A 26865-nucleotide genomic window follows, 5' to 3' on the forward strand; every position below is an offset into this window, starting at 1 on the left:
TGTGACACAACCGAGCCAGCTATGGACTATGGGTCATGGAAACAAATGTCTTCCTTCTTTTCTCCGAATGCATTGTTTCTTCTACAAGGCTCTTCAGAAGAAATTAAACATCCCATCTTGGTAAGGCGTCGTGCACAAATTACGTAACGCTAAAAATTCGGATTTTGGACCATTTTGTACTATTCTCAAAAGAAACGTCAATATTACAGGCCTCGAAAAAAGTAGCATTACTTTCCCAAGCTCAAGATAAGCGCAGCTGTCATCCTTAGTGGAGAAAGTTTCGCAACTGGCGAGCGGAACCAAATCACATACAAAATTCCAGAACGACATTTACTTTCATGGCGGCTAAATAAACGAAATAATCTCATTCTGTTAATCTCAACATCATCGAAAAGAATAGCATTGCTTCATTATGATCAAGATTAGCCGCAAATGCAATCCAGTTTTGCGACTGGCACGCGAACCCAAATAACATTCCAGCACGACATTCAAGATCCTTCGTATTCTCCAAATAATGTTTTGTCGCACAACCTTAACGCCTGCTTCGCCATAGCGTCAGTTCAAGGCATTGATGCAATGTCAAAGGCACCAACGAAGTCTTTATGATAACGGAAAACAAACAATGTTAACTGCTTGGAAAAAAGCCTGAATATTTGCCTCAGCAGAGATTCATTACTAATACCCTAGCGTAAATATTCCCCTCTCGCTATCTCCCCTCCTTGTTTATATTTATCATTACGACTGCATAATTTGCAACACAAAACAATCGTCAATCATATCATAAAAAAATAGGCGATTGTTGCATCGTGACAGGGCCAATGCGGAAGCAGATACAAATGGGATTTCAGCGTAGCGAAGATGCACTATTTTTACGTACGGGTTATGAAGCACGCACGAACGCACACAAATATCCATATATCGATGGCTTCAAACATCTAAATATACACACTTATCTCCGTTTTGCACTCTTCTCAACAAAAGCCCTTTCTATTAATATTGCCTGTCTAGATTAGCTTAGCTGTTATCCTTGGTGAAAAGAGTTTTGCTACCGCCATGTGAATCACAGGCAGAATTCCAGAACAATTATTTCCTTAGTGATTCGACGATAGCCTAACTCGATGATTCCCCACACATTTGTGTAGCTCAAAACATTAATGCAATGGCGTCAGTTTGATGCAACGTCAGCGAGTGAGTAACTTGGTCGCGTCCACAGCTCAGTCCGAAACGAAGACATGTGATGGCGCAAAACAAGGAAGAACAAGCCATGTTCATTGCTTCGTATCTAGAACGATACTGAATGTTTGCCTTGCTTTCCTTGTTGAATTCAAGAGACTTAAAAACTTCTCTAGTTCATTCGTCTCTAGCCTTCGAAAAGGTCCTTGGAAAACTCTACTCTTTCCTCATATTACTCCTCCACTCCAATTGCCTTGAGAAAGGCACTCGATCCCTCGCCGTCCAGCTTGCCCAGCAACGGTGTTGTCCAGTCGGTGTTCTCACGAAGAATGAAAGTTTTCCTCAGCGAGATCCACTGTTTATACTCTAGGCAAATATTACCCTCCGTTCTTCTTCTTTTCCTTTGTTCACGGAGACTTGAAATGTTATGATTTCCCCTTCGTTTCTCGTCGCTAAATTGCTCGTTATTGACAGCTCTGTTCGGGAAAGCACACAAATGGACAGAACAAATGTATGGGGAAATGAGATTGCTTCTAATTTTCATCAATTTAAACCATATACAGACTATGAGATAGTAATGTATAGCATATCAAATAAATCTTAGTAAATTTCCAATTCGATTGGTATGCAAATCGTTAAAATCCGTTCGCAGCAAAAATTGTTATTAACGTTAACTTTGTTTCATAAAAACGTGATCTGTTTTCTGATTTGGCACCCTTAATGAAGGACGTAGTTCTACGTTAAAAAAGTATGCCGTGTCTGATTCTCCAAAATGAAGATATCATTTTTTTTCTATTGAATTTCAAACTCTGTGAAATCGTTACCATTTAAGAAAGGTGATATAAAAATGTTATCTAGGAGAATGGGGGCCATGATGATCACCTTAAGGAATACGTCCATTTCCTGTGTCCACGCTTGAATCCTCGTTTTTCGAAGAATGTTTTAGTTCAACATTCAACAAGTTATTGTTGTTCAATATAGCCGACGGTTTTTACACTAACAAATTAAGACAGTACATTTTTCATCACTAAAAAAGTTGAAAAATCGAACATATCATGTTAAATGGGATAGATCTGTGCATTGTCTCTTATCCAAATTTTAAATCACTATGCAAAAGTAGATGCATGTACGAAATCAGCTTGGCCTATTCACCTAAAGTCGTAATTAAAATTTTCTCATACATACAAAAACGTAGTAAGAAACACATAACGTTTTGCATAATGAGGCTAGGTTTGGCATATTTTTTCCAGAGTCAAAGCCACAAAAGGGACACCTTCAAGATCAGAATGTGATAAAGTATTTCAGCTGACCACTTTGCCCCCAAACATCAATGTAATTTCTATGCGAATTGATCGGTGAGATTAAACGAAATATCTGTTCACCAATCCTAGAATATGTGAACAGTTGTCCAAACTTATGATTTGTCGGAGATATGAGGTCGAACAAACACGAAATTCCTCGAATGCGATGTGCACAAAACTATGACCGAATGGCTTCCGAGAGAGCGATTTCTGTTTTCATTCATATTTTGACATGCGCAAGCTCTACTGAAGTACATGGTGACTCATGAAAATGAATACTTTCAAACATTCACGTTTTCACACTAAGCGAACGTTCAGGGATCCAATCGCAGAACTATTCATTGATTGATCTTCTAATTGACCCTTTACAATTTCTTTTTACTATTAATTTCCCAGTACTTCTACCAAAACTTATTGTTACTTGAAATACATCTGTATCAATATAATAAAATGAAGTTAAGAAACATTTTACATTTTACCGGAAGTCTCATTTGAAAAATCGAGATTCATTTCATTCCATTTGTCCATTTTCATTGACACCATAAACTATGAGTTCTGCATCGAATTCCGAAAAAAAAAACTCAGTTCCAGAGAGTCGATTTTATAAAAAAATAGTGTTTTTGTATAAAATCACATGTAAATTTAATTTTTCAAATTATTTTCCTTAATTGGTAATAATTTTACAAAGTATTAAAACTTTAAAAATTCATTTGTTCTTGGTTTTTGTAAACGTTTTCTAATAAAATATTTTTAAAATATCTTCTTCTTGGTTCTTTGTTTTTGTAAACGTTTTCTAATAAAATATTTTTAAAATATCGGAAGGTTATAAAAATTTTCATTATCAAATAATTTTTTATTAATATTTGTGTATTTGGAATGTTATTTTTCTCAAATAAAACTTTATTCATTCTAAATCCTGAATCATAAAACTAGTTTTATCTCGAGATTGGTTGAAGGTACAAAAAATTATTTACATCAAAATGCAGATACTTTATTGTTCTTCTTAAGAAAATATATTGAAAAATATATTTCATAACAGTCCATCAAATTTTGAACTCTCTCTTGGTCAACCTAAGCGGCCATTTTATTCCACGATCTCTTCATGTCTGCAGCATCCCGTGTCACTTTGGCACTCTTCTTCTATTCCCGCTTGACAATCGATTGGGCGGAATTGGGTAGATTGAGGTCTTTTTCAATGTAATCGACCCCATTGTCATGGTACCACTGAAATACCACTCGATTGTAGTGGTAGCTTACCAAATCTATTTCGCTATTTCGCTATTTCGTTGATTTGTTATTTCCTCAAGTTCATACACAAAATACTCAGATGCACGCAATCGCACGTAATCTTCGAGGAGGTGGTTATCTCTATCATAAAATCCACAAGAAGAAGCCCTAAATAACATTTTATTTTGAATTGTTATTCAATTATTTATATTGTACCATTTCTTGAAAAAACGATAGGGGTTTCATGCTTTTTTGAGAAAGAACATTCACATAGTTCTACTCACAGAGACTTTTCCCTATTCATAAACACGGCTCATTGATGCTTAACTCTGCTGAACCAGTTGAAAATAAATTAAATTTAAAAAAATGAAAACCCCGATATAATTATAAAATATAAAATACAGTACAAACCAAAGCATGGCTTGACAAACGTTATCCAGACTCTGCTCCAGCAGATTCAAAAGGCAATGCTTTATCAATACACGAAATTCGGAATTTTCCATTTTTTTCACAATAACAAAAGCTGCTTTACTCTCAATGCTGCAACTTACGAACCAATCGACCGATTGTTGTCAAATTTTGACACGTATCCATTGAAAGATGATGCTTTGTGATAGTCAAGTAGATTTTTGCAAGAGGCGCCATCTAAACGTCAACCTTATGAACGTTTCAGCCGAACCGTTAACTCACACACTATCAGCTTCCATAGAGTGTGACAGTTGATACAGGATGTTTCAAGACGTTAGAAACATTCAATTTTTTGAGTTTCCAGCGATACGGAAAAGCATGATTGAAATGATGATGTATATAAAAAAAGAAGTAGTAACTGTCTTCGTCTATAGGACTATAACCCTAAACCTTAATTGTTTTGCTAAGATGCGAAACAATCAAAACCATTGCTTAATCGGGTGTTTTCATCGCAAAGTGTTCTACACTTTTGCAAAAATACACAAAGTTGATCACTTGAGGAGTTTTAAACTTTCGGTTGTTCTCTTAGTAGTAAGCGCTAGAAGGTGAACGTTGTAATTTGACAACACTGGAAATGAATTATCTTTGAACATTCAGAATCAAAATACTATAAAGACATGTTATTTGGCACATGAATCTCAACCAATTTCTGTTAAAAATGCAAGTATACAAGTAATAAGTTTTGTTGCCAAAGGAGAACTCATCAATACTGTAGGAAGGTTAACCATTTTCTTCGTCTTAAAAATCCTCTCTCTCGTATTTCTTCCCCCGGTACTATTTTTGTTATAATTCAATCGCATTATCATAGCACCGCAGCATAAAAAACCCCAACAATAGCGTCATGTGAACGAAAAAAATTAACAGTACCCGGGAGAGATGAAGTTCGGTCACTACAACCTTACAACGGAAACGGTACACAGAAGCCATCTCTTTAGCTTTCGCTTGAAAAAGGTTAAGAGCACAGCTAGCTACCTCATCGACAAAGTGCACCGCAAGCTGGGCACTACCAAGGTTAGAATGCATCAACGCTACCCAGATCCGGCAGTCGAGTCGACTGTCATGCAGAGCAGCCCCCGTAGCGATAATCCACGCAGGTCACCTCGGAAGATAGCGACACGATCCGAATCGCCACTCTCGTACCGAGCGTCACTATTTGACGAACGACACATTCACGGCAGTAGTCGACCAAAGTCGATCGCCAGTAGAACAAGATTCTCGCCGCAGGACTTCCCGACCAGTTGGTTCGGCGGCGTTGCTTACCCATTCGATCCTTCCCGAATCATCGGCCAGGATGAAGCATTTCAAGTGTTCAACCACAAGGCTCATCTGTTTCATAAAAATAAAACAATCTCCGGCAGGAGACCTCTCTTCGCGAAGAATTTCCAACCCTTCAACTCGCTCCAGCGGGAATCTTCTTTAGCGAAAAAACATATATTCAACAGCTGCCCGGAAATAAACGCCGGGACGCTAAAGTCACAAATATCCCAAAGATCCAAAAATTCTCAGAAATCTCAAAAAAGTTACAAGTCAAGCAAATCCTCATGGCGGTTCAAAAGCAAGATCGTTCAACTGCTGGAGAGGAATAACGATGAGAAGACGGAAATGGACATTCTCCAGGAATATTTCGACACAATGTCCTATTCGGAGATAATAAAAGACAAAGATTTCAAGAATTATCTCATCAAGAAACAGTATCTTGATATAATGGACTATATATATAACAGCTCGGGATCGGAGTTCGGACTCTCCGAGGGTCAATCCAGAGCCCCATCGTTACCGGTTTCAAACAACGACTGCGATTCGGTGAAGAAAGAGAAACTACTGGCCGAGAATCCGAAAAAATATTACTCACACACAAACTCCCAGGTGTTCTGCAAAAGAGACAAGAACTTTGAACGATATTACCAAAAATATGGATCCGTACCCGCGGGGGAATCGAGAGTGTTTGGCTATTCGTCGCTTCCAACGCAGTACTATCCGTTCAACCCATTAACCGTGCGGAAAAAGGAGGACATACCTTGCTATGTAACTCTGCCGAAGAGGCGCTCGAGATGTATGCGAACCTACCAACAAGTGCGAGATTTTTGTGAAAAATCTCTCCTCAAGTATACGAGCTCTAAACCAACCAATGAAACTTTGAAGCTTCAAAAGGCTTCCAAAGAGTACTCGGAAAAGGCATACAATAAGGTGACCCGTGAGTTCGTTCGCAAGCGGGGATTCGACAATGTGGAGGAATACATTCAATATTACTACGGTGATTTTCTCAACCAGAAACCCTTCCGTACGAGAAAAATCAATCAGTTCAACTCATTACCGCCACCGCCATACTCAAGCGGAGAGTTCCACGATGAACAATTTCGCTCACTGGACTCAAAGCCGCCAACGGCAAGAACGACTCCCAGCGCTGTGTTAGCTAATGATTCCGGGGTAGACTGCAACTCGAACCTCAACAGTCTCATCTATTCGGATTCTTTTAAAAACTTTGACTATGTCAACCTGGCAACTATGAACATGAGAAACCGCAAATCTTCCTCGGCCTGTTGTCAGCTGAACGAAAAGCCTCGAATCTTCCGTCTGGTGGGTAGCGACGACGAGGACGAAGACGAGGATCGATTCACCTCGCACGTTCTGCTCGACGGACTGATCGCCACCAGCAACGAAACTAATCTGCCCTATATCTTCGACGATATCGGGATCTATGAGAGTATCAAATCGACCGAGAAGGAACGGTTCAGAGCGGAAGTACGCTCGCGCAAGGATAGCCTAATCGAGCGGAATTTTGTGGCCGCGGAAACGGATCCGGTGACGGCCAATCCGAAAGCAGGATTTCCACTGCGAGGAGTTGCGCACGGAAAGAAGCTGCTCAACGAGAGAGCCACCGCAGGTTGTGACGCGCCCACGATCGCTCGGGTAAGTATTTTTTTTTTACCACTTTGACGTTAACTTTTATAACCGGTTGCAACTGTTTTTACCACATATTTCAACAAAACCGTTTCAAGAAGAAGCATGGGATAAAATATAATACTAGTCCATGTTATACATGTCGTGCCTTCATGTCTTCATGTGGATAAGAAACTGTGATTTGCCACTGAAAAAAGTCCGACTGGTTGTCTGCATTCGTTCACGAAAAAGGAAGAAGAAAAAAATGGAAAGCAATACTAACTATCATTATGTAGCGAAAGGGTGTGGCACACGAGAGAAGAGTGTAGGTCAAGAATGAGAACCAGTTTTATTCAGTCGTGGAGCTTCTACGGATGGGTTATTCTGGCCGCAATCCAATGTAAAAGTGAAAGTTCTACATTAAATGACGTAATTTCATGTTCTGTATTGACGTTCCGTCTCACACTGAGCGTTATGTTTTGAAGCGTGAATAGATTATTTCTTTTCTGAGACCCAATGTCTGTCCGGTGATCTTACAGCCATCGATGATAAAAAGTGCTCACTTAATCAAATCTGCAAAATTTAAAATATGGAGTAGTCAAAGTTCAATAGAGCTGCGAACATTTCTTTTAATACACAATATAATGTTGTCACTGTTTTAGATTGGCTTATTCTAGTTGCACACGAAGAACACCTTTCATTAAGTACCTTGAGTTCGGCTTACGTACGACGAACGATCACCATCTAAGATAAGGCCAGACAATAGGGGGTCGATTTCGGACCAGCTGCTGATTGTTCAATTCTTAAGGGTTGCCAATAATATTTGGAAATACACTTCGACATAATGTACTCATGGTATGTACTCTCACACTAGTTTTCATGAGAAAGCAAAACAAAAAATACAATTTGTTGTGAAATATGCCACAATTTTGCATTACATCATCCAAATGTGATTATTCATAGAATATCTGACACGAAAACATATGTTATGGACTTGAAAAAATTGTCTTCAGAAACTTCATCTCATTTGGAAACTTGACATCTCGAGTGGTTCGGCATCCCTGTTGCTCACACTTGGTCGAAGATTAAGAGTAAGAAGCCAGTTGTCACGTCTTGTCTCAGATAGCCACCACCTTCGTGAATTGACGAATCTATGCAAAGCTGCATCAGTTCATGCGATAGCTACATTAGAACTCAGAACCACAAATGTGATGATGTTTGTATTGCTACGCGCTTGGAAGCGGTCATGATCATTTTTATTAATTTCTATTTAAATTCATTTTCACCATTAAACGTTGTTGGCAACACAGATTCACAAGTTCCTTATCAACCTGACAATGTACCACAGGAAGATGTGGAATGGGCGAAAGTCTGACAAATGTAAGATCGATAAGGTAGTTTCAGAGATCAATAGAAAAACAACAACCATCTTGAAATTGATTACAAAAACGTTATTCTGAATTCCTAAAATTGTTCATAATCAATTGTGCCTAATTGGTGAATAAATCACATCAGGACCGCAACATATTGTTACGACACGGCGGGTAGATTAAAGTAGAGGACGAATAAATGTAAGCAACGAACAAATGTAAAACATATAAACAATGAACTAAAATAATTGAATTACAGCTTAAAGCATATACTCAAACAAAACATACGAGTTCGTTATAAAGAATTCCGAAACGAAAACCGCTCCCGTAACAACAAACGTCGTGAATGGTAAGAAAGTTAGATTTTTGTATATTTACAATGGATTCAACACGCGATTGGACCAAAACAATAGGTAGTTTTCGAAATTTTCAAGTTTGATATTACTGCCTTGAGACTGGAAATGTTGTCAAATTGTCACCCGTTTGCATAGACCATCTCGGCCAAGATTCTCCATAGGTTCTCTATGGGATTGCAATCGACTGCAAGCAGGTCATTCAAGAAACGGAATGTCCTTCTCGGCAAACCATGCCTTCGATTGCTTGGAAACGTGGATCTATGCGTAATCCTGCTGAAAAAACGACATCCTCGGTAGCGTTATTCTCAATTTGGCCAATCAAAACGTCCTCCAGTAATTGAAGATACTTTTCGGAGTTCATTCGGGTAAAAATGAAACAAATGGGAAGGATGCTATGATAGGAAACGGCTCCCCACACTGTCAAACTTCCGCCCTTCGCTTCGATCTCACGACATGCCGTTGACTTAAATTGTACCAATTTGCTGGAACAGTCCGGACCATCCAAATTGAACTTTTTTCGCCGGAAAATACAACATTTCTCCATTCTAGTTTCCATTCCATGTATTGCCGGGCGAAAATGAGATGATTCTGCTTATGGGTGGCGGTCAGTGTTGGCTTCCCTTGAAGTTTCTTCCACATGATGTTTGGTGACTCATTCAAGATGCGCGCAATATGCCTCTTCGTTACTGGAACAACCGATTCTGCCTTAATGTATGAGCAGGACACCGTTTCTTGGTTGCTTCGTGTCTTATTCGACCTTTAAGACGCAAAGTAACTTTGGTGTTCCCATTTGTTGGTCGTAATATCCCATATTTCTGGCACTATTTAAATAAATTCCGTACCACTTTCTCAGATCGACCAATTTTTGTTACGATCGAGCGATTAGAAAACTTTTGTTCACTGAATATCTTTATTATTTTCCGCCCCTCTTCCTTCAATAGAATACCTTTCGCCATTCCTTTAAATTCTACGTAAATCACTAATCTGACCAACTTCTTACGTTGAACATCTAATATTTATCTTGTAAATTGAGCATTTCCAAGTATTTTTTCAAAAAACACAGATAAAGGCTTGGTGATTATGCGAAAACTCGATTTGTATGCCCTGCGGCTAAACGTATGTCTCGGGAAAAAACGACGTTTGAATGTTTATATCCACCGATGCCGCCTTGTGTGTGTGTGATTGTGACGCGCGTCCTTTCAATAAAATTGACGTAAATATACTACCACTACAGCGAATAAGTATCCCGATAAAAAGAACATTCCTAGTTGTTTTGTAAGTGTTTCAAGTTTTTTTTTCAAGTGCGGCTAAACGAATGTCTATCACTGTAGTTGTCCCATGTTACTTTTTGTTACGATTTTTTTATGCCTAATCTTCCAGGAAACCCCGAAAAAACGTATTGTTTGTTCCCAGCTTTCCAAAAAACAGCATCAAGCTCAATTGTTCCATGTTGATATTCTAGGCATAACTGTCCAAGCATGTATTTCTGGTAAATCCATAAGAATGAATCGGTTCAAGTACAAGAATTTTATGTCACGCATACAGCAGGGCTAATGCACTCATTTCTGGTTTGGAAGAATTCTCAAAAAATAAAAAAAAAGTTTAATAGAACACTTTGTTAGCGAATACTTAAGGGGGACCCTGGTCTGGAAAGTCGAAAAATTTTTGTGTTTAGCATTTTTAGGAAGCTTATACTCTTTGAAGTGTTGTCCTAAAGGAATTTTTCGATATTTGAATTCGTTGAAAAGTTACAGGTAAAAGTATGAAGTCACCTCAAGGGATATAGTATTGCTATACGAATTTTTAAACGCGTTTTTCCCGAAACCGTGTTTTTCAACTGGTGTTATCGTTATCTCAGGATCTACTCGACCGATTTGGCTGAATTTTTTTATCAGCATGTAAAAATGAACTATCTAAAGCGTTACATAGCCGTTTTTTTGATATATCATATTTTCGATTTTTTATGAGCTTCTAAACAGGGAATTTTCATGAAAAATAACTCATATTCAACACAAATTGCCGCCATTTTGACAATTTTTCGAATTTTCAAAAAGCCCTATGTAACGCTTTAGGTATTGTCCTAAAGTTTTAAAATATGCATTGTTCTGTTACACCCCGTTGCTTCCGAACCGATACCATCAGCAAGGTACCAATTTTCAGACAGCATCTAGGGGAAAAGGGGGGAATTTGGACCACCTAAACAAATAGCCTATTATTTCCAAAGCAATACGGTCTAAATAAAAAATGTCACTTTGTATACTGTATACTTTGTTTTCTCTCAATAAATATTGTTTAATCATTATATAAAGCTTCAATCTACCAAATATATCATAAAATAAAAGAGATGATTTTTGGACATTAAAATTTGATGCGGGGTAATTTGGCCCGTCTGTGGGGTGATTTGGTCCAGTGTGTGTTTCATCGAAAAAAACATACTCATGTTTATGTAAAGTATTTTAGGATAATGTTACAATCAGTAAAAATTAATGATGAAACGGATAGTAGTTTTGCCGGATATCGGATACAAGGATATCCGGTAAGCTTCGAGGCGGCCGGATATTCGGTTTTTTATTTACGAAAAAGAAACTGGAAGAAATTACAAAGAATTATAAGTTCTAGTCTCTCCTGTATATATGAGGTAATAGCACATTTTGCTACATAAAAAAGCATTTGGACTAAGACGAGACTGCACATAGAACACCGAACTAACCTCGCATGAAAGCACATTTAGCATTATATTAGGAAGCCATTTGAACTACTTGGGAAAAAATCCAAATTACTTAATGCAACCTTTCTGGACCCGAGGATCATATCAGGCCATTTAGAAGTTCTTGAAACTAAGCAAAAGAGACGAAACCTTACACGAGTAGCTTAGGCCATCTGTTTAGACTTTTTCAACGAAATCGCAAACAAAAATAATAGTCAGTATCGCGTTCAGAGAAAATATTTCTTTGCAAACGAAATCGACTGTTATGTGAAAACATTCCGAATCGATCGCAATCACATCACAATCGCAATGGCAATTCTAAGGAGTATATTCAATTAACAAGATTTGCTAGAAATAATGTTAATTCAATTTTGGGAAAAAAAATCTGGCATTTTAGTAACCAACATTACTTTTTATTATATATGAATGATGTTAATAAGTTATTTTGTTATGGTTTATCTTGTGCCAATTAGAAATTATTTATATTTTCTAATATCCGGTATCCGGACGGATAGCAAATATTGACCGGATAGGCCGGATACCGGATAGCTACCGGATGTCCGTTTCATCTCTAGTAAAAATGTTTTGGGATCGATACCAGGTGTCTTGGCTAGATTCCAGATCAGAAAAATTGGATTGAGACCATCTCGAATTCTGCATGAATCTTTTCACTGTTGGTCGAGCATTTAAGAACACTCTTGATGCATGGTCAAAGAAAATCCGTTCTCGATGGCCTGCGTTGCTCTTTCAAGTTCCTCCTTCTTCCAACGTTGTCTGACCATCCTCTTTTTGTAATTCAGCGGCATCTGGAATCAATTAAACCAAAGAAAAGTCTCAAACCTGCAGGACCAATTCACCCCACAGAAACGTGTCCAAGTCACCCCACACAACATGCAAAAATTAAAATGCAATTAATTTCATTTATTGTTATCAAACTTACAGTTTCGCTACATCAAATTGTTTCTCTTCTGTCGGCGAACAGAACTTTACTGCACAATAGTTTATTTAATTAGCGAGAAAAACCTTTAAAACCACTATCGGAAAACTCACATTTTTTGACGATCAAAGTGTTTGCTGTGTTTGTGCTACCGTTTTCCTCCGCTTGTGAAGTTTTACCAATTTTTTTTTTACTTTAAGTACATATGGTTCAACAATAGAAGTAAATGACATTATAAAAAATCCAAGTTGAGCCGTAATTTTTGAGATAAAGGGTGGTCCAAATCACCCCATATGACCAAATCACCCTGTGTTACCCTACGCATCCAACTGTCGACGGCGTAATTATCATTATTCGTGTACTCGGAAAATTAAAAACACATCTTCAAATATACCATAAACAATAACCAAAATATGCAAAAACTTCACTTTATTCTTAACATCCGGAAAAAAATAACGAAAATTAATTATTTTACGACCTTCCAAACATCGGTCCTCCCTTAATAACAATGAGAAATATATTCTGTAAAGGTGTTGCAGATCACTTCCTTCTTTAAACAAACACGATGCTCTTATGCATAATCTTGCGGAAAAATACCAAAAACTTATTGGTTGTTCACAGTATTTCAAAAAACAACATTAAGTTCAATTGTCCCATGTTGATATTCTAGGCATAACTGTCCCACCATGTATTTCTGAACCGTAATCAAGCTTGATTGATTCAAGTGAGGGGAATTCGTCACATTTCATTAAACAATAGTTTATTGCTTATAAAAAAAACCCAATGTATTGCCAAACTGAAATGCTTAAATCTTCTGGTAGACAAATATGTTAGAAAACTTTAATTGTGTTTCTCTCAGTTGCTGATTTTGGAAAATGGGACCACTATGCGTAGTACGGCAAAATAGGTTATGAGTACTAACTTCCGGACATTTTTCAAAATCTCATGCTGTGGATAATGGCGGTTCAATCGATATCATGTTAAGGGGGGACCCTCTCTGAAAGATCGAAGAATTATGAATCTTTATTATTTTTTCTCGGATGTTAGGAATAAAATGAAGTCTTCGTGTATTTTGATTTTTGTTCAAGATATATTTGAAGAATAATGATTATTACGCTGTTGACAGCTGGATGCGTAGATGCGGTCTGAAAATCGGTACCTTGCTGGTGGTATCTAGTGATTCCCGATAATCGTTCGATTAATCGATTAATCGAATACTTCCTACAGAAATCGATTATTAATCGAACGAATACTGCGCAACCAATAATCGAAGCGAACGAATAATTTACGTCGATTAATCGATCCAAACCCAGAGAAAAAAAAGTACGGCCGCTGTAGTTTTATCCTGAAAATCAATCATTATCTTTGACGCTCCCCTAAATTCGCAAACGAAGCTTTATGCCGTCAGCGGTCAACAATCAAAGTCATCTTCAACACGCAAAAATAAACTCCCTTGCGCACATGCACACGGATGCATACGTTTACGGCAAAATAGCAAAAGATTTTACGGCAAGATAGTAAAATCAGATGCGTTGCACCGGTAGTGAGCGCCACTCGATGAATCAGGCGTCTGCGAGCCATTCATGGCAAGTAATAGTGCATTGTCTTATTTTGTAATGTTTCGCAATCCAAAAGAACATTGAACTCATTTTCTATACATGTCAAACATATTTCTTCTGTGTTATGAAGCAATGAAAACGCAAAATGGCGCTAAAACGCTAGAATGAAGAGAGCCAGAAAAAGGTCACCATATTGTCGAATTGTCAACGTTGTGACACGTTTCATTTGACACTACTAAAATTTTGTTAGGAAGCATTGTTCCTGAGATAAAAAGGATGGTAGTTTCAGGACCACCGGTTGCGTTAGGACCACCTTCCCCTATAGGATGGACTTATGGAAGGGGAAGGGGAGATTTCAGAGGAAAGTGAGAAGAATTCAGAGTAATAAGAAACATAAAAAATAGTATATAGTTTGCCACAATACGATGAAATCCTTATTTAATACAATTTATTGATTGTGTGAAGTGACAACACTTCGTGGAGACTGTTTTTTTCACACAGAGCGCGTTGTGACGTCACATGTTGTGCATGTCGATTTTTACAAAGTTCTTGCGAGTTTTTGAAAAACTGAATATACAAGAATTCACGTTCATTTTTTGTTGACAAATCATAGGACAATCCTAGAACAAAGATTGTTTGTATGTTTTGAAACCGAACTGAAAATACAAAATTAATGTTCAAAAGTCGGAAACCGCAAAGTATTGGGCTGGCAACGAGCGAATTCAATTGTTAAATATTCTCCAACTGAAGATACTTGTAGGAAATTTTCTCAATTTTACTTTGACACCGTTTACTGTTTGAAAATCTGTGATTTATACATGAAAACAAGAAAAAAAAACCTGTTTTTAGTGAGTCAAAATGTTGTCACGTCACTGTTATGCGTAGTCCTACGACAAAAGCAAATAAACAGCTGACCAAACTCTTCTGCTATATATAGGAAAATTGATAAATAGCGAATATTAAGGTTAGGTGTTTCGGTGAATGACATAAAGAAAAATGGATGTATGTATCCTGTAAAATAAAATTGATAATTGAAGGTCCTGCTGCACTTGGTCTGACCAACTGAGGAGGACGAGGTGCCCGCAGAATGGAAAAGAGATAACCGCGAACCGAGTTAACTGAGGATATATTTTAATCAGGCCATGTTGTAAATACGTCAAACCAAAATTAATAAAAAAAATAAAAAAAAGGTTCAGGATTTTCGAGGATATGTTAATATTTCAAGTTAAACCTCGATAATTTTTCAACAAGTAAACCTGAAATGAGAGAACGTAGGGAAGCAAAAAAGTGAATACGATGAAACGAACTTTCCCCCAACCATAATTTTTTATTAATCCAATTCAATCCATTCTTTTTTTCTCATATATCATACACGAATACCAAGTTGATCAATAAACTCAGTTTTCCCATGAAAATCAACCAATGACTCCCCTCGGCTACAAACTATCAATTAGCGCCATGTCGGACATTCCGCCGGCACATCTCACAACAACGGATCGTGCATAAGATACTCGCCAGTGATATCAAAATGCCAACAGACAACAGATCGAAAATTGCATAACGGAACCTTGCATTCCTTGCTTTTTTTCTGTTGTTGTTGTCGAATGTGCCCCTTTTCTGTGTTTTGTACTATTGAGTCGTACATTCGAAAGGGCTAAAAGCAACACTTGGCGCATGTTAACAACAACTTGTCCGAATCAGGAAACCGGTTCCGAGTCATTATCACGTCGGATAATAATGAAACCCTTTCACATCACTCTGAATGCTGGCAGAAATCAATTTTGCAATTTAGAATTTAGTTTGTATCGAATTGAAATGTTAAAATCACAGAGGTTTTCAATTGTATATTTGTTTCCTAATGTTTAAAATGAAATTGAATAGTCTCTACATTCATTCTCTTATTTTAAAAATTCACCGTTCACTATAAAAATCAACCCTCGTGTACTGAGCGTGTTGTCAAGTACCGTAACAGAAAAAAAAAAACAGAATAACCAAATGGTATTGGCCATTAGCGGTGAACGTTTCTGGTTTTTGAAGGTTGCCGAGTTCGACACTTAACTAACAAGTACATACTGCAAAGCGCAACGGCTTTTGCATAACAAATTACCGAGACTCATCATTCATATAGGCACACTAAAAAACCATTGATTGATTGTTTCGCATTTTTTCTCCCATCCAAACAGGGCTATCGGGACGAGATGCAGTCGGAAGAGATGAGCTCGCTGGTACCGCCGGGGCTGCAAGGCAAGGCAGACATCCTCTTTGGCAATCTGCACGAGTTGTACACCTTCCACAACGATATATTTCTGAAGGACTTGGAGAACTGTATCTCCACCACGGAGCTGGTAGCGCTGTGCTTCGTGCAGAGGGTGAGTATATAAACCTATTTTGAAACAGTTCCAGCAAAGGACAATGAGGTGCTTCAAATAAAATGTATAAAGAATTATTTCCGGTTCGATTCAAAATTCTCGGCCCATTGATCCCATTCATTTTGGCGGATTTATCCATTTTTCCTCACAAATGGTGCAGGCCTGATAAATCCATAATATTGCACTCAATTCCTAGGAATTGTTAAAGATACAAAATTCAAATGCAAGTATTGAATCTGGCTGATATTTGGTTTCAATAAGACGGCGAAATATTACTATTTAAGCTCCACTTTCATTTTATTGAGTATAAACAAGCTATTCGCGATTTCATAGCATTCACGACTCATCACTCATCTAGATAGCGACCAAACGGCAACGTGGTTTCCCAAATGACCGAGAGATCAGTTTAGTTTACTAAATTGGCCTTTTTCGAGGCTGAAAACGAATGAATTGATAAATTATTCAAGTCACAGTTTCGCTTCAGCTAGTAGACATCAGTCTTCCTCAATGCTTATGTTAAACACAACTGTTTTGCTTGATACAAATGAAGAATGGAAGGTAGATATTGTACATAGTGGTGCATGGTTATTCGGTGGAGGCACCGCATCGATTTTCATACCGTCTGGTCGAGAGTGCTTCTGTATTTTTGCATCACACCATTTCTGCATCTTAGATCCAAGAAGGTTGCAATAAGGTAAATTGGACCTTCCCCCAAGGAATTGAAATGATTTTTCAATCCAGCGTTTGGAAAAATGTTATCCTGCATTTGCATGCATACAGTTTCTCCCAGTATTCGTCTAACAAATGCCGTATATTTGGCTATCCGGCCTCGAAGCTTGCCGGATATCCGGTATCCGGTATCCGGGAAAAAACTCTATCCGTTTCAACACTATTCTAAACTAAACAACCGACGACAAATCAAACATAGTTGTGAAGACAGATTTATGATCGCTTATTTGAGGACTTCGATCAAAAATTAGCTTGCGTTTAAACGAATTTTACCCAATATTATTTACAGTTCAATTGTATTCTAGAAACTTCCGATTCAAATGGTTCCGGTTATACCTGCCATGGTCTTAGACAGCTGACGTATAATCTTGGTCCCAAAAATGTGGAAAAAACTATTTAAAAAAAATGTAAGGAGTTGTATCTAGGACACGGCCGCATATTTTCGACGTAGAACTACGCAATTATATTATACAATCCACTTATTTACCACATCGAATATTATTTTAGAATGCATCGAAATTTTTGTAATAGATGTTATAGATTTTCCTGTATTGACAATCTGTATTGACAATCTGCGCACTCTTCGGAATACGCTGTTAAAATCACACCGAACGCGTCATTTCAAAGAAGTTCTTCTTAGTATGGATCTCGAAAAAGCCTTTGATCGAGCTATCACGATTTTTTGTGGGCTATTGTAGAAAAAATCCAATTTCCAATTATATTTATTAATTGTTTAAAAAAGTTAAATAAATACGCTAACTCTAGAGTTTTATTCGATGCTTTTCGAACACATGCCTTTGCAAACAATTCGTCAGTACGGATAGGCTGTCCTTTGAGTATGGCTATCGAGCCTTTTATTAGAATGATTTATGCGAATATTAATAGCTGTCTGATTGGAAATTAATTCATAAGAATAAGGTAAAGTGACCGAATATCACCCAGTAGCCTAAGTTCGCCCACCTTGATTTCTCGTCTGTTTATGATGCGATCTGGTGGTAAAAAATCACACTACTACCTTTAGTAGGTACCTACTCATACAGATGTTGTCGGGATCCGTATCGCATCAAGCAGAACAAAATTGAGCAGAAGAAGAAATCGCGTGTTTCCAAAACTTTTCAGAGTGATTTGGAAAAATTTGTTAAAAATAGAAATTTTCATAAATTTGCAGATGTGATACATGAAAGTTGGAGAGTTTTTAACGAAGTTTCGAATCATCGATTAGCGAATTCAATCTAAGTAAGCTTTCATAATTTTTTTCAACACTTTTTTCAAAACACGATGTTTGCCTAATATCGCCCACCCTATGCCCGAATATCGCACACCAAATTTTATAATGTGATGAATTCCCAATTTTGTAAGAAATTTTATTCCGGGGACATAACGGAGAAGATCCTGTTGTAAATGCTACCAGTGGGCTCATGTAGCATGTGATGCTGCCGTTGAAGATGCACCGAATAAGAAGAATTACACGTGTACCACTTGTTTAAACGACATGTATTGATATGTATTGAGTTTTTAATCTATAGATCATAATAAACTTTTATTTACAGTTTTACTTTTTTCTTAATAAAAAATCTGGTGGGCGATATTAGGCACTACTTTTCAAAAATTTCAAATTTGACTTTTTTTAGAAAAAAGTTCGCGGTGGCCAAACCATTCAGTATTTCGACCTCAAACTCTGATGGGTCATAGGAATTATATGTAGGAATACCCATAATAACTTAAATCCCGTTTCCCTAAATTTTAAGTGCATCATTTTTGGGGTCAAAAAAAGTAGGCGATATTCGGTCAGTTTACCTTAATTGCTTATGCGGACGATATCAACATTCTCATACGTAACAGTCACGAATTTGATCGAGTCTTAGAACTAGTTCATTATTTTAGTATTTATGGTAAAATTATATATGAATATATGAATTTCTCTAACGATTTAATAACTGTCGTTCTGGGCCTCAAATTTATGTGGAATTATACCTGTCAACGTTCAAGGGTGGTTTATGATTGGAAGATGTAACAACCAAATCTAAAAGTCTTTTTATAAAAAAAACATTCTACACGCATACCGCGATCCTAACCAACACCTCGATGAATTTATGTTGAATAACGTTAACCATAGATACTTAACAAGAAACTCTAGGGAATGACTGGTTATTGCTAGAAGTTTAGAAGCGGATTCCAACTTAAATACAAGTAGGAATATATATAACCACCTTCAAAATGTGATGAATATTAAACCTCGATTGCAAACAGAACTGCTCAACGTGCAATGGGGAATTCTGTACGAAAATTTCAGTAAAACCTTTCTCTCAACTGATCTTTTTGACGGCCTTATTTTTGATGTATAATGACTTAATTCCTACGCGTAGCAAAAGGTTCTATCACCAAATGGCAGGAATAGATTATCCTTTTTACAGCATTTGTGGTCAAGTCTATAATACATTTGCGAATGAAATTACAAATCAGTGATCCAGAGTAGTTGATTACGTCACAGATTTCCGAAAAATGTTACAGATCAAAAGCTGCCCTCTGGCTTACTGCAGAGACAATTGAATTCAATTTGAATAATTTTGGACTCGCAATGATTATTCGTTAGCGTCCAAAGATGGAATACGAGAAGTACGATGGAACAATAAGAAAAATATCGAAAAACAATTCAAAGGGTTTCTGAATATCTGCTAAGGTCGGTTAGGCTTTGCTTGGAGTAATAGGGTTTCACTGGTTCGTAATACTTTGATTACTAACCCCGAATTGCCGCGGGTAATCGGTATTGCTAACCTTAGGTTTAGATTAGGTTAAGGTAAGCTAAGTTGGGTTAAGGATTTCTACTCTTTTTAGCATGCGAAAATGCTAATTCAGAGAACAGGTAATGAAATGTAACTGTAAAAGTTGTCCAATACGCAAACTCAGTTGATACGAAGGAATCAACCTCGTGAATCTGGATTGGCACTTTATATGGTTGAAGTAAGAAAAAGTGTCGAGTGAATTACCCTTGTTCCTGGAACAAACTGAATTGATTGCCTCCGCACTTATTGCCTACGGAACGAGCCACGAACGGAAGCTAACCAGTGTTATTTCTTTTAACAAATTGAACTGACTGCCCTCGCACTAATTCCGTACGTAACGAGCACCGAACGGGAGCTGATCAATCTATTAAATATCAACTAAGCAGGAGGATCAACGAGTACAAGATCTTCACGGACTCCGAGCGCAATTTATACAACTATTGCTGCGGACATTGTAAAACCTGAATCTCAAGAACTCTCGTCCGTCGATTCAATCGTACGATACCATTCCAAGGACTACTTGCTTTATTCAGAGAACCTTGGGTTTTTATACAATTTTTTGTATCCTAATTCTAGCCTAAATTTAAATCTAACGTGTGAAAGAAAGAGAAAACTATAAACGTTCTTGCTCCTTTGCATATAAGTGCTTTACCTATCGCTTATCTGTGATTCAACACATACAACTCCTGGCTAAAGCTTATCTTTCACTCATACTGCATACTAAGAGCAACGGAACCTAGCGCGATAAGAAATGTGTGCGATCCTTGGTCTCTTTCCTTTCCGTTATTCTATTGCATTGGGTTTAATTGCACCCGCTATCGATAGGTGAGATTGTTAATTTAGGACCGTACACACGGTTCGCTCTTATCGTATAATGTTTTCCTTCTGTCTATCTCTCGATCGTTTACGAAATTAAAATTGAATTGCCTAATTCTTTTGATTTCTTACAGTAACTGATGAAAATGAAATAAATAAAAGGAATAAGAAAACAAAAACAAACATTGGATTCTGTGAATTTAGGAGCGTGTACGAACTTGTTGGTGTGATGACGATGATGTTTTGAATTATAGAGGTTTTCTTAGACTCTCACTTCTTCTCAATTCATTCGCTTCTAGCCCTAATAAAAGGCATATTTGGAAAACTAAACTAAACATTCTGTACAATATGAATTCGAGCATTGTAAAAGTGGCGTCAAAATGCAGCGCATTTCAAGTTGGATGTGAAAAAGGGTTTTTTTCAATGGTGAGAGCTGCGTTCTTCGGCAGAAAACTGTAGGTAAAAATTTGTTCTGCAACGTTTGCTGTCGACGCCTCCACTCCACTTCACACCCGATTCGATCCGAATTTTCTGTTGCCGTGTTCTTTGGACGTTGTTTTTGGGAGCGTTGGAAACTATATTCAGTAAGTTAAATTTTCCAGTGTCGCTCTCTGACAACGAGCAATCAGCAGTTCATGTTCATTCTGAAAGGTATTTTGGATATCTGACGAAATTGCCTCGCGAAGCATCGCTAAGCAAGCATTCATTCATCAGCCCTTGTCAGTGCTACCAAATGTTTGTACTATAGTGTTTTTTCTTGAATTTTTGATTTGGCTTGGACACTTCCTTTCTTTATCTTTTTTTGCGCCCCACGACACCATGACTGACACGTGATCCCTCTGAGAAAAGGTTGATTACCGCTGGTCTAGATTGTATGTGATTTCATACCTCTGGTTTACCTTTGTGAGGATCTCTCGTCGATACGGATAAAATAATCACGGAAAGTGTTGAAAGTGTTGCGATATTGAACCTTTCGCATGGATCACGTCAATTCTGGCCTTTTCATGAAATTATTTGCACACCAGTGTATTGATTCAAATAAACATTTCATACTCATTTAACTATTTCTGTTTTATTCAGGATGATAACGACAACCTCTCAAAAAATACCTTTTCTATCTCTTCCATTTCAGAGGGACACATTTTTCCGGTTGTACTCGTACTACTGTCAGAATATTCCCCGCTCGGAACGACTGCGGGAGACACTCGTGGACACCCACCTGTTCCTGCAGGAATGTCAGAAGAAACTCGGCCACAAACTACCGCTCGCTGCGTACCTGCTGAAACCAGTACAAAGGATTACCAAGTACCAGCTTCTTCTAAAAGATCTGTTGAAGTAACGTTTCTTGATTCTCATATACCTCTTTCCATTCCCATCTATGACGACAACAAATAATGATAATAATTATAACGCTTTGATAGATTCAGCGACACGGGGACATGTTCACGCGAGCTGCAGAAGGCGTTGGACTGCATGCTGGTGGTGCTCAAGTGCGTCAACGATTCGATGCATCAGATCGCAATAACCGGTTTTCCCGTAAGTAGAGCAATGGGGGAAATGTAAAGTTCAATGCCGTTGGTGGCGTGTCTCTTTGGCACTTTCGCTGGACACTCCTTTATCCGGCTGGTTAATCGTCTACATCAGATATGTGTTAATTGGTTTTCAATACAATTACCCGCGGATGACCAACTCATTTGCATATCGTTGCAATCCAGACGGACGAATACCAGGGTCAAATTCAGTGATGGCAAAGATTTTCAATTTTCTTTTTTTACAAACACAGGCCGACCTCTCGCAACAGGGTGAACTACTGTTGCAGGACTCATTCCAAGTGTGGACCGAAAGCAAAAAGGACCTCCGGCTCCGACTGAAAACCCAACACCGACATATATTCCTGTACCAGAAGGCGATGCTGTTCTGCAAGCAGGGTTCGAAAACTGGCCACAACAAGAGTACCTACCAGTTCAAGCACTGGCTGCAGGTTGGCTGGCAATACACTTCGACACACTTGCACGTGATTTCGCACATTTTACGATTCGCATTTTATTTCAGATGTCACAAATCGGTCTCACCGAATCGGTACGTGGCGATCCGAGGAGGTTCGAGGTGTGGCTCCAGGGTCGACAGGAGGTGCACACGATACAGGCTAACACGATAGACATTAAGAACAAGTGGGTAGCGGAAATCAAGCGGGTGCTACTGAACCAGCTCGAGGAGCTCAAAGGAGAGAAAATAAAGCAATACGGACTGAATCACAAGTAAGTATTATAGGTCCTACTCTCTTCCCATAGAATTTCGATTGGGTTTTGATCTGGTAAATATGCTGGCTAGTTCAGAATCTAAAGCCGCTATTCACCATCTAATCTAATCTTTTTGTTTTAAAGAGGCTTTAAACTCTGCAGTTCAGTCGACTCTACACTCTGTCCAACTTCTATAAGACCAGGTCATGATCTTGCAGTACTCGGCTTCTGCGAGCTGTACAATATTTCTTTTCAGCAGTCCTAGATCGAGAGTAATGTTTTCGGGCCTCACGCAGACGGTTTCGCAGGTTACGCAATTGCCGGTTCCGGCATGGTTGTCGGAAATTCATAAAAGGCTTTCGAGTCTTTACCGGTAACAAATCATGCATTATCTCATAAATATTGCCATAGAACACGGAGAAGGCGTCGTCCAGGGTAGGAATGTTAAGTAACCGTTCCCCATCCAATGCCGCTACTCTCAAGTTAATAGTTTCAAAATCCGTGCAAAGTTATACTCACGCTATTCCCTCAGAATCGGATGAGTGATGCTTTTCTATATACGATTTATGGTGACGGGCAACATTTAGAATGGCGGAAGGCGGTTCGAACTGCTGAAAGAAGTGCGGATCACTAAGGAGAAGCTTGCCATTCACGTTGGAAAGATCGTTGATTTGTCTGAGTCCTGTACCAGAGCACCCTCCTGTTCGGATGAGACAATGAGCGGCAAAAATCCTTGTTCATCTTCATCAAAATTCCATGTCAAATTGGGTAAATTATAATCACCCAAGACGATAATCGCGTCGGTATAGGTATAGATATGTTTTGTATAGATATTGAGATGACTGCAAAGATGGATATACAGTGGTAGTCATTCGTTTAGCCGCACCCTATGTTCCCTCAATATTTTTCAAAATAAGTCAATTCTTTGTACAGTTTTGCTCATAAAAGACGATTATTGTTTATTTTCATTGAATTCATTCTAAAAAAAAGTATAAATTCACTTTTTGTTTTCTAATTAATTCAAATATATGGAATCAGGGTGGACATTCATTTAGCCGAATCCTAAAATTTCAATAAAAGAAAATTTGTGCGGCAAATTTCGAGTCCAATCGGTAGCTAATATTTAGTATGTCCACCTCCATTTCGGATCACTTTGAAAACTCGATTTGGCATCGAGTCAGACAGCTTTTAAAGTGTTGCCATATTGATTATAGCTCAAAACTCCTGAATGCCTTGAGACTAGAAATGTTGTCAAATTGTCATCCGTTTGCATAGACCATCTCGGCCAAGATTCTCCATAGGTTCTCTATGGGATTGCAATCGACTGCCAGCAGATCATTCAAGAAGCGGAATGTCCTTCTCGGCAAACCATGCCTTCGATTGCGTGGATCTATGCTAATCCTGCTGAAAAAACGACATCCTCGGTAGCGTTATTCTCAATATAGCCAATCAAAACGTCCTCCAGTAATTGAAGATACTTTTCGGAGTTCATTCGGGAGAAAATGAAACAAATGGGAAGCTTGCTGTGAAAGAAAACGGCACCCCACACTGTCAAACTTCCGCCCCCAAAGTTTCGCTTCGATCTCACGACATGCCTTTGACTTAAATTGTACCAATAGCAACTGTAACAGTCCGGACCATCCAAATTGAACTTTTTTCGCCGGAAAATACAACATTTTTCCATTCTAGTTTCATTGGTTTCGTTTCCTGGTTGCTTCGTGTCTTATTCGACCTTTAAGACGCAAAGTAACTTTGGTGTTCCCATTTGTTGGTCGTTATATCCCATATTTCTGGCACTATTGAAAGAAATTCCGTACCACTTTCTCAGATAGACCATTATTTGTTACGATCAAGCGATTAGAAAACTTTTGTTCACTGAATATCTTTATTATTTTCCGCCCCTCTTCCGTCAATAGAATACCTTTCGCCATTCCTTTAAATTCTACGTAAATCACTAATCTGACCAACTTTTTACGTTGCACATCTAATATTTATCTTGTAAATTGAACATTCCCAAGTATTTTTTTCAAAAAACACAGGTAAAGGCTTGGTGACTATGCGAAAACTCGATTTTTATAGCCTGTGGCTAAACATATGTCTCGGGAAAAAACGACGTTTGAATGTTTTTATCCACCGATGCCGCCTTTTGTTTGTGTGTGTGTGTGTGTGTGTGTGTGATTGTGACGCGCGTCCTTTCAATAAAAATGACTTGAATATACTACCACTACAGCAAATAAGTATCCCGAGAAAAAGAACATTCCTAGTTGTTTTATAAGTGTTTCAACTTTTTTTTCAAGTGCGGCTAAACGAATGTCTATCACAGTATCTGCATCACAGGAAAAGCGATTCATGTGGAAAAAGAACTTGCTCGAAATTCTCGCAATCTTCAAGATGTACGGTTTTGCAATTCAGCTCAGACTTCACGGCCACGTCGAAGCGCACTAGTGCGAGGATTCCGGTCACAACGGTAGATGGAGTAATTTTTTGCAAGTTCAGCATTCGAGATGTCCGTGTGCAGCCTATGCTACTGTAATTTCTATGCTTAGGATTTTCTGTGCTGGCCGCTCAGCAACCCTATGATTTACCGTGAACTCTATTCCGGCCGTTTTTGCATTTGACACACACTCGGCTACAGACGACTATAGACTTGTTGCACCAGCACCATTATTCCACATCTCCTAATTACATCAATCTATCTTTGGCACCACACGGAAACATCAAAAATGACAATACTTGCAAGTATCGATCATCGTGCTACGTGTTATTTAGTATTGTCTCAGTGGAATCGCAACACTAGGCATTGTTCATACAACGCATACCAACTAACACCAAACAAGCGTCCAGTATAGCACACACAGAGAGCAATTACAAATTTTCAAACGAATCTCTTTCTGTTAATGTTATTGGTATCAAAAAGAGTTGTATTGCTCCTTATGCTTATGATTAGCGTAGCAATCATCCTTGGTGGAGAAAGTTTTGCGACTGTAATTTCAGAATGGCTTTATTTTCTTGGTGAGCCAACAATTTCCCAATTTGATGATTCCCCACATAATTGTGGTGGAAAGGTACGCTGCATTGATTGCAATTCCAGAGACATCATCGAGTGGGATATTTGGTCGCGTCCCCAGCTCAAGAGGAAACGAACCCCTATGATGTGCAACGCAGAACCTTAAAGCCTGCCTTTCTATGGAGTCAGTTCGATGCAGTGATTGCAATGCCACAAACATCAGCAAGTGAAATATTTGGTCACGTTCCAGCTCGAGGGGAAACGAAGACATGTAATGACCCGAAGCAAGCAGAACAAACGATGTTCACTGCTTTGAGTATAGAGACAGAAAATTTTCCTCAACGGAGCTCCAGAGTGTTCCCTGTAAAAACGCTCATAAGACCAGTTGTCCTCCATGGGCACCAGACCTGACAAACCAAGAAGACGTGTGAGCATTCAGAAACTTTGGACGACGTGTGTTGAGATCCATCACTGTCTGGTGCTGGTGGTTACATAGACCATGCATATTTAAGCAGTGTATAAAAAAAAATTCATACATATTTTCTCTCGTTAATCGACGATATTTATATACTCGAGTCCTTCTGCCGTAGCAGTTCCTGGTTGCGAATTGTTCTCTAGTAGATGCAAACCTTCGACAGAAAAAACGGGAGTGTAATGTCGGAGACATAATCGCAGAGACGTAGGACTATACCAAGGGCTTGAAAATTTATCGAATATCTGAGTAGTTTTATTATTTCGGATATCACTTCAGAATGCATCGTATTGTAATAACTCGTAATAACTTGTAATAACTCTTTTGTGACTCTCCTACTGTGTGTTGAAAAGCGAGCTGAAAAAATGGGAAGACCGGGAAGTGACAGTCAATTGGATGGCTGCAAAACTTAAACAGGCGAAAAAAAATATTACGCCGAGTATTAAAATTACTCAACAGTTGCTAAGCCTG

General features: G+C 38.3%; 1 protein-coding gene across 9 annotated transcripts in view; it reads left to right on the forward strand.

Moving 5' to 3' along the window:
* The window catches only part of LOC129769411 (guanine nucleotide exchange factor DBS), a 179943-nt gene that overhangs the window by 147876 nt on the left and 5202 nt on the right, over window positions 1-26865 (forward strand). For 6 of the 9 annotated variants that reach the window (XM_055771689.1, XM_055771680.1, XM_055771681.1 and 3 more), the window contains 5 exons: window positions 16162-16347; window positions 21808-22010; window positions 22097-22211; window positions 22459-22656; window positions 22728-22933. In XM_055771689.1, the coding sequence (XP_055627664.1) occupies window positions 16162-16347; window positions 21808-22010; window positions 22097-22211; window positions 22459-22656; window positions 22728-22933 (908 nt within the window). The other 3 variants (XM_055771686.1, XM_055771688.1, XM_055771685.1) reach the window with 3 other exon arrangements.

Source organism: Toxorhynchites rutilus, chromosome 2 (genome assembly GCF_029784135.1).
Source record: "Toxorhynchites rutilus septentrionalis strain SRP chromosome 2, ASM2978413v1, whole genome shotgun sequence".
In the NCBI taxonomy this organism is placed as follows: Eukaryota; Metazoa; Arthropoda; class Insecta; order Diptera; family Culicidae; genus Toxorhynchites; species Toxorhynchites rutilus.